This window comes from Scatophagus argus, chromosome 23, assembly GCF_020382885.2.
Source record: "Scatophagus argus isolate fScaArg1 chromosome 23, fScaArg1.pri, whole genome shotgun sequence".
Classification (NCBI taxonomy): domain Eukaryota; kingdom Metazoa; phylum Chordata; class Actinopteri; family Scatophagidae; genus Scatophagus; species Scatophagus argus.
In genome coordinates, this window is record NC_058515.1 from 1260811 (window position 1) to 1276096 (window position 15286).

General features: G+C 40.7%; 1 protein-coding gene across 2 annotated transcripts in view; it reads right to left on the reverse strand.

Moving 5' to 3' along the window:
* Positions 1 to 6372: 6372 nt before the first annotated feature.
* The window catches only part of peli3 (pellino E3 ubiquitin protein ligase family member 3), a 29352-nt gene continuing 20438 nt past the window's right edge, over positions 6373 to 15286 (reverse strand). For both annotated transcript variants that reach the window (XM_046380371.1, XM_046380370.1), the window contains exons 4-7: positions 15076 to 15177; positions 11768 to 11992; positions 9559 to 9747; positions 6373 to 7516 (exon numbers count right to left, since the gene is read on the reverse strand). In XM_046380371.1, coding sequence (XP_046236327.1) covers positions 6917 to 7516; positions 9559 to 9747; positions 11768 to 11992; positions 15076 to 15177 — 1116 coding nt within the window. In that variant the 3' untranslated portion in view covers positions 6373 to 6916. The remainder of the gene's footprint in view (positions 7517 to 9558; positions 9748 to 11767; positions 11993 to 15075; positions 15178 to 15286) is intronic.

The following is a 15286-nucleotide window of genomic DNA, read 5'->3' on the forward strand; positions in this document are numbered from 1 at the left end:
CTTTGCATGAAATCTTGAAATTTCAAAGCCAAGAAAAAAAAAATCCAAAAAACAATTTTTTGTTTAAGGTCCACTTAATGTTTTTTTTGCATCTCATGCATTTTCACCATCAAACACCTTGGACAGAGAAAGCTGTTATTATACACAGTGTGTGGCTCAGGAGGTAGAGCAGGTCGTCCACTTATCAGAAGGTTGTTGGCTCAATCCCCTGGCTCCTCTGGTCTGCAGATCTGCATGTTAAAGTGTCGTTGAGCAAGCCACTGAACCCCAAGTTGCTCCTGATGCTGTGTCCTTGGTGTGTGATTATGTGCGAATGGTTAGATCATGGCTTTCTGATGGCCAGCATGTGCTGTGAAAGGGTAATGTAAGTGCTTTTAGTGGTCAGTACAGCTAGAAAATCGCTATATAAGTACAGTACATTTACCATTTATTGCCTGCCGATCATATTCAACTAAATCAAGGAACTTTGGTCACATAATAAACACTGCCATGTCTGAAAGCTCTGCAAGAATGCACTGAGGTTTTGTGCCCAGCGCTTATTACTTGAGAGAAACAAACTGGAGCAGGCAGTTTACCTTCACTGCTGTATGACATTAATGTGCAGGTTTGATGATCTGCTTGCATCAGACCCAGGTTGCCTGCCGCACAGTAAGGGTACAGTAAGCGGCTCTCTGCTTCTCATAGCCGTGTTAGGTCTCAGTGGTATTTACAGGGAAAGTGGAAGGAATGTGAGGATCCCCCCTGCCCTTCTTAGAGGGGCCTCTACACTCATGTAAAAATATGGGACCTCATCAGTCTTAACTTTTTGCCATGTTATACAAGGAATTGGAAAATTTGTGATGTTGTATAGGTCTATAAAGGATGAACATACTGTACTAGAGTAGCATTAGGACCTTCTAAGTAATCACTGTTTTATTTGTCTTCATTATCTGTGGTCTTGTTTTCAGTTTGATCACTTGCATTTGGGGGCGTCTGGAGGTTCAGGGACTGACTGGTCTTAGTTAATTAACCGGATATGAACTCCCAACTCTCCCCTCCAGCCAACCATGTCACGGCAGCTTGATGAATTTGTCAGGATCCTCCCTGACTGGCCCTTCTACTCAGAAAAGAGGATCTCACCCAGCCTTTGGTTACAGCCCTGGTGCTCTTTGCACACAAACAGAAAGCCTTTCAGGTACAGCTCTGTCTCAGGCTCTGAGGCGCCACATTGAGAATACAGCTGCAGGAATGGACTTTAAGCCCCCGAAAACTGAAAATAGATGACAGGATAGATGAGTCCACATTATGTTGAGAAGCAAAGCATCATTGCTGAAAGCTTCAACTCTGGAGTAATCAGGGTGACGCACAGCTGTCACATTGGCTACTATGATCACACTGGCATCACTTGGACAGCAGTTGTATGTGTGGTGGCATTATTTTACACGTATTTTTAGCCTTGTGTTTTTCAGGCCCGTTGAGCTAAACAAAAATGCTATAGTCTGCTGTATAGGACTGGAATCTGACCTTAAGGGGAAGGGAAGGGAAGGAAGCAGCAGTGTGTGTGTGCACACGCAGTGCATGTGTGTATGAGTGAGTTTGTGTGTGGGGGGGTCACTTGTAACATTCCTGAACTTTTTGGACACAAGTTGGACACCCAGCATCACGCCAGTCTCACTGAGTAGATGCAGAACAAGCAGTCATTCAAAACTTACTCCAGTCACTCACACACACACACACACACACACACACGCACACACGCACACATACACACACATATACTGGATGTTTTGCAGTTTGATGACTGATTTCCTTTTTTCTTTAAAAAAAAAATCTTTCTTTCAGTAAGTCTTGATATTCTACTGATTTTAATGTATTCATTGAATACTATACTGTGTTGTCTAGTCCTTTGAAGTATGAGGGGACACTGGGTTGGGTGGGGATTCTGATGTTGGGTGGGGATTTTGCTTATGAATGTGATTCTGAAGAAACAACACTTGACTTTTCTTCTTTTGTTCACTTTTTGTATTCATTTGGGTTAAAGGGGGGTATTTTCCATGTCATTTGCACACTTGTTCATCGCTGTTTAGTGGCTTAATAAAGGCACTCACTAGATGTTTGTTAGGAAAAGGCTCCTGGCAGAGGCTTGTTGGTCAGTCACCTTCTGTCCTTTTTTTCTGTTGGCTTGTTCACTTTGGTGCTGTCACCCTGCTGAGTTTGATCATGTTTTTTCTGTACATATTATAAATATCTATATAATAAAATGATGAAAAAAAAATCAACATTAACATGAGAATGACTTTGTTGTTGTTACTTAATACACATATAAAGGGTTCCTGAAGGATGAGAGACTGTACAAAAATTGCAGTGGAGAGGGACTGAAATTAATGTTTGACTTTAAGAATATGAATAAATCTCAAGGGTAAGCTTTTTCATTGCCTAGTCAGTGTATATGCTATATACTGTATGCTGTAACATATGTATAGCCCAAGCTGTTTGACATCAGAAATCAAACTTGTCTGACTGAGATTAAGGAAAAATAAGAATAACAGAAGATAAATATTTTAGGTGGAATCTGAAAAAAGTTACAGAATTTTCTTGCTTTTGGCTTAGACTGTAAATGTCAAATTTCAAATCTCAAATGTAATTATACAAAGAGTCAGTACTTAAATGATCAGCGTGTGTTTCAAACATTTTCAAATTAATATGATGTTCTTTGTCTCTACAAGTCAGATGCATTTTTTGGTTAATCATAAGGGATATCAGTGATATTATTAAGAAACACTCCATACATTTTCACTGTTATGCAGATGACACACAATTATACTCGTCAATGAAACCAGATGAAATAAAATCAGCTAGCCAACCTTCAGGTATGTCTTAGAGACATAATGACTTAAAGGCTTGCAATTTTCTACATCTACATTCAGACAAAACCGAAGTTATTGTTCTGCAATATTGCAAAAATTAGGCACATTCTGAGGCAGAAAGATGCAGAAAAATTAGTCCATGCATTTAATACTTCCAGGCTGAATAATTATTACTCCCTTTTGTCAAGTTGCCCCAATAAGTCTCTAAAAACTCTCCAGCTAATCCAGAACGTTGCTGCACAATTACTCTCAAGAACCAGCATTAGAGATCATATTTCTCCCGTACTGGCTTCTCTACATTGTCTTCATGTAAAATCCAGGATAGAGTTTAAAATTCTTCTCACATATAAATGCCTGAACGGCCAGACACCATCATATCTTAAAGAGTTGATAGCACGCTATTATCCCACTAGACCTTTACGTTGCATCAAGATGCAGGGTTACTTGTGGTTCTTCAAAAGTAGATCGGGAACCAGAACCTTTTGTTATCAAGTTCCTCTACTGTGGAACCATCTTCCGGTTTCGGTCCGGGAGGCGGACACCCTCTCTACGTTTAAGAGTAGACTTAAAACTTTCCTGTTTGATAACGCTTATAGTTAGGGCCTAGGCTAGGCCCTACTAATGCTGCTATAGGTTTAGACTGCTGGGGGATCTGCCACAATGCACTGAGCTCTCTCTTCCTCTCCCTCTTCTTCTGCACACATTTATGTCCTGTTAATGCATGTTACTAACTCAACTTCTTCCCTGTAGTCCTTGTGCCTTCTTGTCTCGCAGGTTCTCATGGATTGTGGTTGGACCTGCTGCTGTGGTCCTGCTTGAAACCTGTTTAATCATGATTTATTCTAATGCTATTACTACTATGACTACAGCTACTACTTTGACCCAGTCCAACCGGTCAAGGCAGATGGCCGCCCACCAGGCTCTGCTCCAAGGTTTCTGCCTTCTAAAAGGCAGTTTTTTCAAACCACTTTCACCAAGTGCTTGCTCATGGGGGAATGTTGGGTTCTCTGTTTTACAAAATTTAATTAAAGAGTTTGGTCTAGACCTGTTCTAACTGGAAAGTGTTGCGAGATAATGTCTGTTGTTAATTGGTACTATATACATAAACTGAATTGAATTTAATTGAATTAAAGGGTCACACCACCAATTTATAAAGTTAGGGGACATAGTTAGACAAGTTAGCATACATATATGAACAAATATAACAACATATATATATTTATATATATAAAAAAAAATAAAAGAGACTATACAAATGGTACAAAAGCTATAAAATGTAACTTTAAAGCCCAAGCCAAGATAAACTATGTCATCAGTATAACATCATCATGGTTGTTTTCTCTGACTTGAGTAGTGTTGTCTGTGAGTACTTACCAATGCTTTAAATGCTAAACCTGTGGAGGGCCCCTTATTAATTTGTCAGATTAATGTAAGAAAATCCAATATAAAATATTAAAAAGAAAACAACTTTGCCATTGCTATTCATTTATACTGAACATTTAGCTGAAAATTGTTTTCAGTTATTGACCGCCTGAAGTCTGTGCCCCACAGACATTCCCTGACAGGCCTGTGCTGCAGGTTCTTCATGTCTTACATGCTTGTGTGAATTCCACTATTCACCCTGTAGCAGTACAGTGACAACAGTGCTAATATGACACACACACACACAAAGAAATACATATGTATTGTGTTAGACAAAAATACATGATGGACATTGTGATCTTTACGTCAACTACATGTCACTACTTTGGCAGTGTTGTTTCTGCCTAATCTAGTTTCTAGTTTCTCTTAAAATTAATCTAGTTTCTCTGAGTAATTCACAGATCTCCTAGTGAGTAGTTTTAATTAAAAATATTTTCTATTCATAAAGCACAGCCAGAAATAGCTATACTTCTTAAAGTGATATATAATTGTCCAGCAACAGTTTTGTAGAGGAGGCCAATGAGATCTAAACATGGCCGTGTTCCAAAGAAAGTGACAATGTGGAATGTGAAAGATGTGTGTGCTTACCAAGCAGGGGTTTAATGAAATGGGAAGCACAGGCCTCAGCATTTTTGGAGCTTGTCGGGGTATGTCGGCCTTTCCATTTTGACTGTTCTTTTTAAAATCTGTCTCATTAACTCAATTCAACTCGATTGCTCCTTCAAAGCAAAGGTATCAAATTTGGAGATTTTAGTGACTCTTAGTGGTGGCATAAGCAAAGGCAGTTTTGAAAGCAGAGTTTCGAGGATAAACAGAAACTCTGATGTCAAGTTCCACTACATATCAATATTTCTTGTGAGCAAATTCAATTTTTGTCCTGGATGTGGGACTAGAGGAAAGGTCAGGGGAGCCACCAAAACTTTTAGGATCAATCTCACCCAATAATGTTTCTAATTGTCAAAAGGGAAGTCCCTCCCCAACATCAATTTCCCTGGCTGACATACTGTAGACCTCCTCTGCCTTGATGAGTATCCCTGTTCCTCTCAATGGAGACCTTTAAATAACCACTCACACCAAGGAGATCATTTGTATGTGCAGGCATCACTATGTCAATCAAATTAAAGGATATCTGACAAAGCCAGTTGTTCAGAATCAGGCTCTGGTATGGATATAAAAACCCTGCAGCAGCTCTGGGTGGAATTGCAGCTGTCCTCTGCTTCCACCATGCAGTGAGACTTTTTCAGCAGTGATATTACATAGTAAGATAAAAGCACTATCTGCTCATGCAACCCAAAGTCCCTACATTTAACTGTTAAATTGAAGATAAATGTAAAGGTGTTGCATGTGGAACATCCTTCTGTGGTTCTTGAATCTGGACAAAGTGAAGGCTTTGTCACTGTTTATTCAGCATTTCTTTAGGTGTTGAACAGGTGATGTGTAGCTCTCCTGATGACAAAGCTGCCCTGTCGCTCTCCTCTCTGTCTCACTCCTCCCCTCTCTCTCCTGGTGGGAAGGCACAGGGTTGCGTGGTGACCTTGAGCTATTTTTAGCACAATGGGGGCGCTGCAAACTGGGAGCAAGGCTTAGAGACATTCTGTGGAGTCTGCAGCTTACCACAGTGTAGTCTGCATGCTGGCTGAAACTACAGAGAGAGAAAGCTTCTCATAGACTGAGGTGTCATTATTCGTCCAGCAACATGCAAACCTAGAGTGTTAACACATATGGAACAGACAAAGAAGCCTCCCAGAATGTTGAGGCTGTGCAGGTACAGAGGATAATTATGTTTATACCAGTATAATTACATTATAGTTGTTAAGTATACTTAAGTAAGTCTATTGCTAAGACACAGGAACACAGGGACAGTACTACAAAAAGTCTTATGGGTCAAGAAACAAGGGCCAGTCAGCCAATCTATAAACTAGCCAACAGATTATCAAAATCATTTGAGTGCACTTGTGATGTCTGAGAAAATGGTGTGCATATGCAACGGCATCACATTGAACTGGTCAGAGAACTTGCTTCTCCACCTGCATGCAGGCAAAAAAAAACACCCAAGAAAATTCTTACAGCTGCACAGACTTACTAATATACTAATACCAACTGTACACAAAAATGTTCCTGTTTTGAATCTGCCTACCAACAGGGAGTTGGATAAATCAATCAGACTGTTTGATGTGCAGAGTTGCAAGGTCTATGAAGCTGTTTTTCTTCGAGTGGAACCCCATTTTATTTATCTTATGTACGGTCTAACACTGAAGTTGGCCTCCAACATGTCTGATTCTCTTGTTTCTTGCCCCTTCTTTTTCAGAGATGCCATCATACTCTGAGATATCAGAAACAAACTTGGTGAATACGTTATGTTTGAGATTAAGCCCCTGCTTAAAAAGGAGAACAAATGGTCAGGACATGTGAGTTCATTTCAACACAGTTTATTTACATATTCTCCATACACCTCACATTCCATTTGCAGCCTTGGCAATATACTATTGCATCATGTCAACAGTCTTTTTCTTATATTTGTCATCAGTGCCTTCTCTTTGATCCCACACTTGAGTGTTCAGATTTTTGTTCTAGCAGTCTTTATTCAGCATATCCATCTCTGTCAAGTCGACCATCATTTTCCGCTGAGTGGCTCCCAGTTTGGAGCTTCAGTCGACCGGCCCCTGGAAGATGAGTTTGATGTGGCCTTGCTCCCCTGTCAACCAGGTACCACAGAAAGGACAAGCAGCATGGAAGGCATGGGTGCCATGGGGTAACGGGATCTGGCTCCACCCCACCACTGTCTTTTCTGAACATACATGGCCGCAGGGGCAGAAAGCGTGAGTGGGCGGCCCGGCATCTAGGTACAATCCTCCCTCGCAGCCCAGCCACAGCGGCACATAGGGGCCCACTCGCCGGCACATAGGGCACTCCCTCTCCCCAGTGCTGGCTGGTGCTGTACCTCCAGGCCCAGCAGGACCCTTGTCCTTGCGGTAGCCCCAGTTGTGGTAGCCATGTACATGGCCACAATTGACGTAGACCCAGGGCTGTTTCTTGTCAACAATCTCACGCTGGGCCAGACTGGGGAAGGCAAGGGTGTTGAAGCCCACAGGACACTGGGGCCGGGCGGCATTCAGTTCCTGGCGAAGGGACTCCAGCTGTTTTAGGGTGGGGGTATGACGCAGTCCGGCAGGGGTCCTCCACAGCAGGGTAGCCCCACACAGATCAATCAGAGAACCGTCCTGGAGCGTGTTTGACTCATTTTCAACCTTGAAAGGAGAAGAGATGGAAAAGTAGCAGGGGAAAGATAAGAAGATATCCGTTTTCAGCAGTGGGCTGTCAGGACAGAGGAAATGGTAATTTATTTATATACTGGTGGGGTTTATTGAACTGGGAACACTTGGCACTGGACTGGTACAGCCTATACAAGGGAATATTCTGGCATTCCCTCTCCAAACAGCCACACAATGGTCCTGTGCTCAACTTGATATGGTTCACACAGTTGACACCCTTCAATTGTAAGTGGCTTCCTGTAAAGACCATGACCAGCAGTATGTCTGCAAATCGGTCAGGTAAGGATTAAACATTTTTTAAACCAAATACAATGTAAATCAGTTTGTGTTTCCATCATCTATTAACAGGAATATTCTAAAACATTATTATTTGTCTTTTTTTGATGTGTTCCCAGAGATTTTTTTAATCAGTTACTATGGAAATGGCCACCAAACTCTTCCACTCACTTCCATGGATGTGCTTGTATTTCAGTAGCTAGAGGCATCTGTCACTCTTGTAAGGATTCTTTTTATTGCTTAAAGCTCTACTCTACCTATCAGGTTGGGTTGACAAAAGCCCCTGTGTCAGGTGGAGGCAAGTGATTGACATCACTTTCCACAGCTGACTGTATGTCCCACTCCTTGTCTGTTAAGCTGCTTAACTTTGTGTTTGACAACACATTAGCGGGTTGATTTCTAATCATAAAGGTAGCCAAGAACTTGAAGGTGAATGTTTCCAAAATAAAAGGTGTGATCAAATTTTTTATCATGTGAAGATATCCACATGTTAATGGTAACTGTGTTGTTACAAAGGACAATCCATATTAGACTATTTCCTCCCATCGTAAGAGTGGTATGTTCCAGTCCCTCTCTTAAAGTGGTACATCCCGTGAAGACTGCTGAACTCAGTTGCAGTTGTAGTTGTTAACCTCGTTAAGTCCCGAAACGGGTTTTTGCTTGACAGTATTATGAGACATTTAGTGTGAGCAACACTGTAGTCTCACAGCTAATTGCGATAATGACATTGCAGATTGTGTTGTATTCTTATTCTTTATATTTTTATTATTATTCTGTTTCCAGAAACCACACACACACACACACATATTACCATGACTAGATGTCAACCCATCAATACAATTTCAGACTCTTAAATGATCAGACCAGTCATTTCAGCCGTGGGTGGTGACTGGGAATCCCACAGTACGAAAGATGTCTCAAGCCAAGACAGAAAATATGAAGGGGTGCAAATTGATTTAAAAAAAAATGTTTAAAAATCATCAGCTAGCTGCAGATACACCCACAGAAATATGGAAACGGATAGGGCCCTTCTCATATCTGCTTTATTCATATCAATGAAATATACTGAAAGATGAGTCTCTATATTCAAGGCTAGATTTACGAGTATGGTAAAGACCTGCTCTTTGCTGACATTTGGAAAGTGTCGAGATAACTTTTGAGATAACTTTCATCGTGATTTGGTGCTATATAAATAACTTGAATTGAATTAACATATGCTCGCATGCATGCTCTCCTACAAAAATACATGCAAAACTTCTTTGCCATTATTGCCATCATCTTCTTTCTGACAGGTGGTGGTGACTGCTTTACTGATGCTAGCTACCTCTTGGTTATTTTTGTGTATTGTTTGCTTTCTGGCTATTGTTTGCCTCCACAGACTGATTGAGAATAAGTTCTTTGAGGTGAATGAAAAAAAATTGTTCATTATATTTGCATTATTATTTTTTCTTCTCCTTTCTTTTCTGGCATTCCAATTCATGTGCATGTCCTGGCCTAGCAAGGAAATACACTCCAAAGTAGACTGGAACTTAGTTGTGTAGAAAATAAGGACTCCATTGTCAAGAGAGGGGGGTTTCATTAAAAAACACGCTACATTTTACTAAAGCAACAATAAATAAAATGTTTATTTTGGTATTAGTGATTATTTTAGTTCAAAATTAAAAAAGCACCAATAAGGAAAAGGGACACTGATCTAAAAATAAACATTGGACTAATTTTCCCATAACCCCCATTCATCTTACCAGTTTTCCCCTTTGTTGAGCTGAGCGAGTTTCCCTCAGGGCAAAGACGTTTCCACAGACTGAGATTTCCCTCCAGACACCCGGAGCCGGCTCAGACACAAATTCCCCTGCTGGGTGCATCACCAGTACCCCATTGGTGGTCAGCCCATCCATCAAGCCATCCGATGTCCTCCATTTGGCAGCCCGCTCCTGAAAACCGCTCCGCCCACACACACACACACACACACACACACACACACACACAAACACACACACAGAACCGGCAGACTTAAAGTGAGGGGAATGATGAGGAGGCACAGAGGGATGATAGTGGAGGTGGATGTCAGAGGTGGCTGGCTAGAAAAACAGCCAACGCTGCTTTTCTTTGCTGCTATATTTAGCACAGTACAGAATGACTACTGTAGTGACTAAACACAGAGATACACCCACGCCTCTGAATAAACTCATCCCTGAGAGACAGCAAGGATGTATTATGAACACAAATTAGCTCTCATGGAATGAAACAGCAAATTTCTTCATTTAAAAACAAAAAGCACAAAACAAAACAAAAACACTGAACACCAGGCAGACACAGTTAGAGACCAGCTTGGTAAAAACACTGGAACATTCAGCACCTAAATATCCAGTGTAACCATAAGACTCCTTATTTTGATTTGATACTCCAAATGAAAGATGTAAATACAGAGTGCAAATGTAGTAAATGGCTATAATGAAATCATGCTGACCATACACAGCATCAAATATGGGGTCTCATGTAAAGGAAATCTTAAGGATTACTAAATTAAGGTCATCCTTTATATCATTTTTTATCAATGACGCAATGACAATGTTATGTGTACTGCATACAGTTCGGAGGTGAACCACATTTAAATTGTAAATGTAGTCCTGATGGCTGAGGGGAGACTTATACAAGTCTCAGTCGTGATGTATGTGCGCGCATGTGTGTGTGCGAGTGTGTTTGTGTGTGTTCAGAACTGGCTGCTGACGTTATCTGTCTGACTGCTGACCTGGTTGTCGGGGGTCCTGATGAATCTTGCATGGGTTGAAGTCATGCTGTCATAAGAAAGGGCTATTATTGGTTTGCATGGCTTTGTGTACCCAGATGTCACGTTTTAGACCGCCTCAACCTAGCAGAATCTGCAGTGGTTTGAAAGCCTTCAAATCTTTAAAATATTTTAAAGAAGGCTCTGCTGACTGGGGATGGAAAAATAAATGTACAGCAGAGGGGAAAAATAATAATGGTTGGTTAATTTGGAAAAAAATGACATGTTTTATGTTCCATTTCAATATTCAAATGGGCTAAGCTCAGGGTTAACTTTAATAAATTGCCTGTAGCTGGAGATACAGTAAGACAGCATGCAGACGAGGACTGCTGGTGGCTCGATTGTGTATGTACTGTGCAGCATTAATGAACATGAAAACTATGGTTAATTACACTTTGGGTTTTATTTTAGTAGCCTAGACTGCTTATGACAGTATTGTACACATGAAAGACCTGGGAGGGAGATTAAATATAACTCCAAATGTGAGAGATGGTGAGAAACAAGAGAACAGGTCGTATACAAGCCAACAGTTTAGGCAAAAGTTGTCTGTTGTGACCAGTTTGACCTGTGTTTGGGCAACCAATCCAATTTTCCTCCTCGGCATCAATAAAGTTAGTTTCTATAAATCATTTATGCCATTAGGACAACTTGATTTTGGTGTGCTGGGATACTCCGGTGTTATTTTCTTCTGTGTAGACCTCAAAGTCAAGTACAATATAACCATAACTGAAAAGTAAAACTAGGAAAGTAAATTAAAAGCTCCAATACTGATTTATTGAATGTTATAATATGTAGCATGTTCACTGACTGGTTATGTAACCAGACACATATCTCTCCAATAGCTTTGGACACAAACATGCGACCAGAAGAACTACATTACAGCCCCAGCACTTTCATAACACACATGACTAACACCACCAACAACTCCCTACCACACACACACACACACACACCCACACGTGGAGAACACTGCTGCTTCCCCTCCCATGCTTCCTCAGGCCAGGTCACATGTGCTAAATGTGCAAACACCCATCCTCACAGCTATGATGTCACCCGTGGGTGGCACAGCACTGTCCCTGCTGTCACTTTCACCGTGGTTGTCATGGTTACCAATCCCTATGTAGACTACCAGAAGAAGCCTGGCAATCACAAAGGAGATCACTCACCCCCAGGAAGATGTTCTTGGAGGAGTCGAAGCCAGCGGCGTAGATGCGGGCCGTGTAGGGCGCACTCCGTTCACACATAATACGGCAGGCGTAGCGGGAGATGGTGCTCTGGGCTGACTGGCCTCCGCCACCACCCTCCCCTGCAGCACCGCCACTCTGGCCACTGCTGCTGCCTGCTGTGTCCGTCACTACAAAGTCGATCATGCTTTCTGTGGACCGGCCAATCTGAGAGAACCGAGAGAGAGGGATCAATATCTTCAATAATGAACAATACTTAAGCATAATATTGTTTGTACTTAATAGGTTGGCTCACCTAAACAACAGAAATCATATTTTCACACTTGCACAGTGGTAAATAGTCAAATCAAAAAGATTTGGTTTTATTTTTTACAGTAGTTACTGCCATCTACATCACTCTGCTGGTGTTTAGAGCTGTAGCTGTATTTTTCTCGTATTTTTATTTTTTATTTACTAAGTACATTACATGCGTTGTTAATATTTTTAGGAATAATAAAAGAAGAATTCTTATTTTATTATTGTTTATGGTTGTTGTTATAAATTACTTTAAAAGTAATTATTAGTAAAGAGTGTAATTTTGTTCCTTTTTATTTAGACATGGCTAAAACGTCACCTCCAAGCAGTTAATGACATGCAATGAATGAAAAACAACAAAGCAAAAAACAGATTTACTGCCACTGACCTGTTGTAACAACTAACCAAGCATTTCCCAAGAAAATATGGCCTCCCTGCCACAGAGTGTCCCTACCTGCCCAACTGCCCCTACTTCCAAAGAGTGAATTTACATGTGAAGGAAGCAGTGAAAGAAGCAGTGCCATCCAGTATTATGCAGAACAATATGAAATACATTCACTTCTGGGTGTACCTGGGTGGAGACAGATATCCAACATCTATCTGTCTCTGATACAAATGTATGTCCACATGTGGACAAAAACACTAAAACTACCTTTATGGTCAGATACCACTAGAGGAAAGTGAGGAAAGTGTGTTGTAAAGTTGGTCTGACCAGATATGTGGATGACTGGACTGGAATCCTGTTGATTCTGTCTGCTGGAGTCATTGCTTTGTATGGTTCTCCTTGATGATGAGTGAATGTGGTTGGGAAAAGACTGCTGCTGAGCTAGTGAGAGCAGACAAGTCTGACTCATCTTCCCTAGTACATTTCATCTCCTCGGTCTTTTGTCTCCCTCCTTCTTGCTGATATTTCTTGATTCCCTCCCTCTGTTTCTCTCTGAGGCCCTCACTGCGCTGCTCTCTCTTTTGCTGACGTGGTATTCTCGACAAATCTGCAAATCTGCACAGTTACCTTTGCACTCACACAGAAATGTGCATATGTGCCTGCTGTGTTTTGTTCTTTAACTTCACAGGTTGCTGTCACAGTTACTTTTTTTTTTTTTTTTTTTTACAAATTATTAAAATCTGAAAGACACCTTAAAGGAGTAGTTCACCATTTTGGGAAATGCACTTATTGGTTTTCTTCATGAAGACAGTTGAGAAGACATATCAGTCTTATAGCAGTGCATTCAGTACAGAGATAGGACATGGTTAGCCTAGCTTAGGCTGGAAGAAACAGCTTGCTTGGCTCTGGCCAAAGTACAAAAATGTACCCATCAGCACTTCCAAAGCACACCCATTAAAAAAATATATCTCATTTAATTCAAAAACAAACAGAAATTTGAATAATCAAGTAATTGCCCACACAGTAATTATAATCCTGTGATCTTACAATAGAAAACTACATATTTCAGGCATACAGCGGAGACAAATGCTCACTTTGTGTTTCAGACTGGACATTGAATCCATAAAATCTCAGTTACTGGGGACATGCAGGTCCTTTATTACTCCAAACTGAAATCTTTGAAAAATATCTTTTACTACACACAATGTAATTTCTGCCACCAGGGGTCTCTCACTAAAAACATCTCATAGATAGCATAGGATCATGGGAGATGTTGTCTTCATTAACAAACAACCCCATCTATCTGACATGACTCAGGTGAGAAATGTTCAGAGAAAAGAAAAAATCCTTATTCTCTGGCTCTCTCCTGGAAGTTATAGCAACAGGCAATCAAAGGAGACCCGCGATTAGCTTGAATAACATTACAAATTTCAGTTAAGTTGTTTATAGACATTTTAACGTGAAAATAGCCTACTACAGATTGACAGTAAGGACCATTAATTCCTCGAGTCTTGGCAGGTTGCCTGAATACTGCCAAGAAATAATCTGGCTGACTGACATTTTTACACTTTTTTGGTAAGGATTAAACAAGTGAGATTTAACATGTTAGTAAAGCTGTTAATAGTTGGAATTTGTTACCTATGGAGAGAGCTAGCCAAGCTCGTTCACCATACACCATACCATACTACTGGCTGTAACTTCATATTTACTACATGAACATGGGATTGGTATCTTTCTTCTCATCTATCTCTTGGCAAGAGATCAAATAAGTGTAATTTCCAAAATGTTGAACTAATGCTTTGTTATATAATTCTGAACGGCCAGATGCCATCATATCTTAAAGAGTTGACACTACCCTATTATCCCACCAGAGCTTTATGTTCCTAAGATGTGGGGTTACTTGTGGTTCCTAGAGTCTTCAAAAGTAGATCAGGAACCAGAGCTCCTCTACTGTGGAACCATCTTCTGGCTTCGGTCCGGAAGACAGACACCCTCTCTACGTTTAAGAGTAGATTTAAAACTTTCCTCTTTGATAAAGCTTATAGTTAGGGCAGGCCTAGGCTGGCCCCTAGTTATGCTGCTATAGGCTTAGACTGCCAAGGGAATCTCCCACGATGCATCATTATCATTACCTACAGCTCCAGTGCTTCTGGTATTATTGTTTCTCTTGTATACGGCTACTTTAACAGTATTTTTTTAAAGGCTTGTGATGTAGATGGAAGAAACTAGATGCAGCCAGAACACAAAAATATAACATGACTATGATCTACTTTCACAATATAGAAAGGCCTGTGTTTAAATGATTGACATGAACATGGTTCAGTTGCTGATAATTACTGCTAGTATTTTTAGGATAACAACAGCTGTTTATCTTATTAGCTGTCACATTTAAACCAGTACTAATTTAAATGTGGATGTGGTTACTGGCCACAATTAGCTTGGCTTGGTTCTCTTATATATTTATGGTACTTTTGATTTTTTTTTTTTTCTTAATGTTTTTGCAGTCGGTATGCCTTTTCACATCCTATCTCTGTGGTAGGTCACACAGTTAAAATGCTGAGTGTGCATGGCATGTGTATGTACATGTGAGTGTGTGTGTGCAAACACTGACCTGAAACATGTCTGTGTTGGTGTCATGGGTGTACTCCACAATGACAGAGTGGCTCCGTGACAGTGTGTAGGAGATGCTGTGCTGGCTTTTGTTGCTGAGTGCCTGCCAATGGAAAAGACATTATCAGGGTCACGTGACAAGGAGAGCTGAAGGTCTGGCCTTTAGAAAAATGTACCCAGATGACATTTCCTGTTCTGGATGGACAATGCCA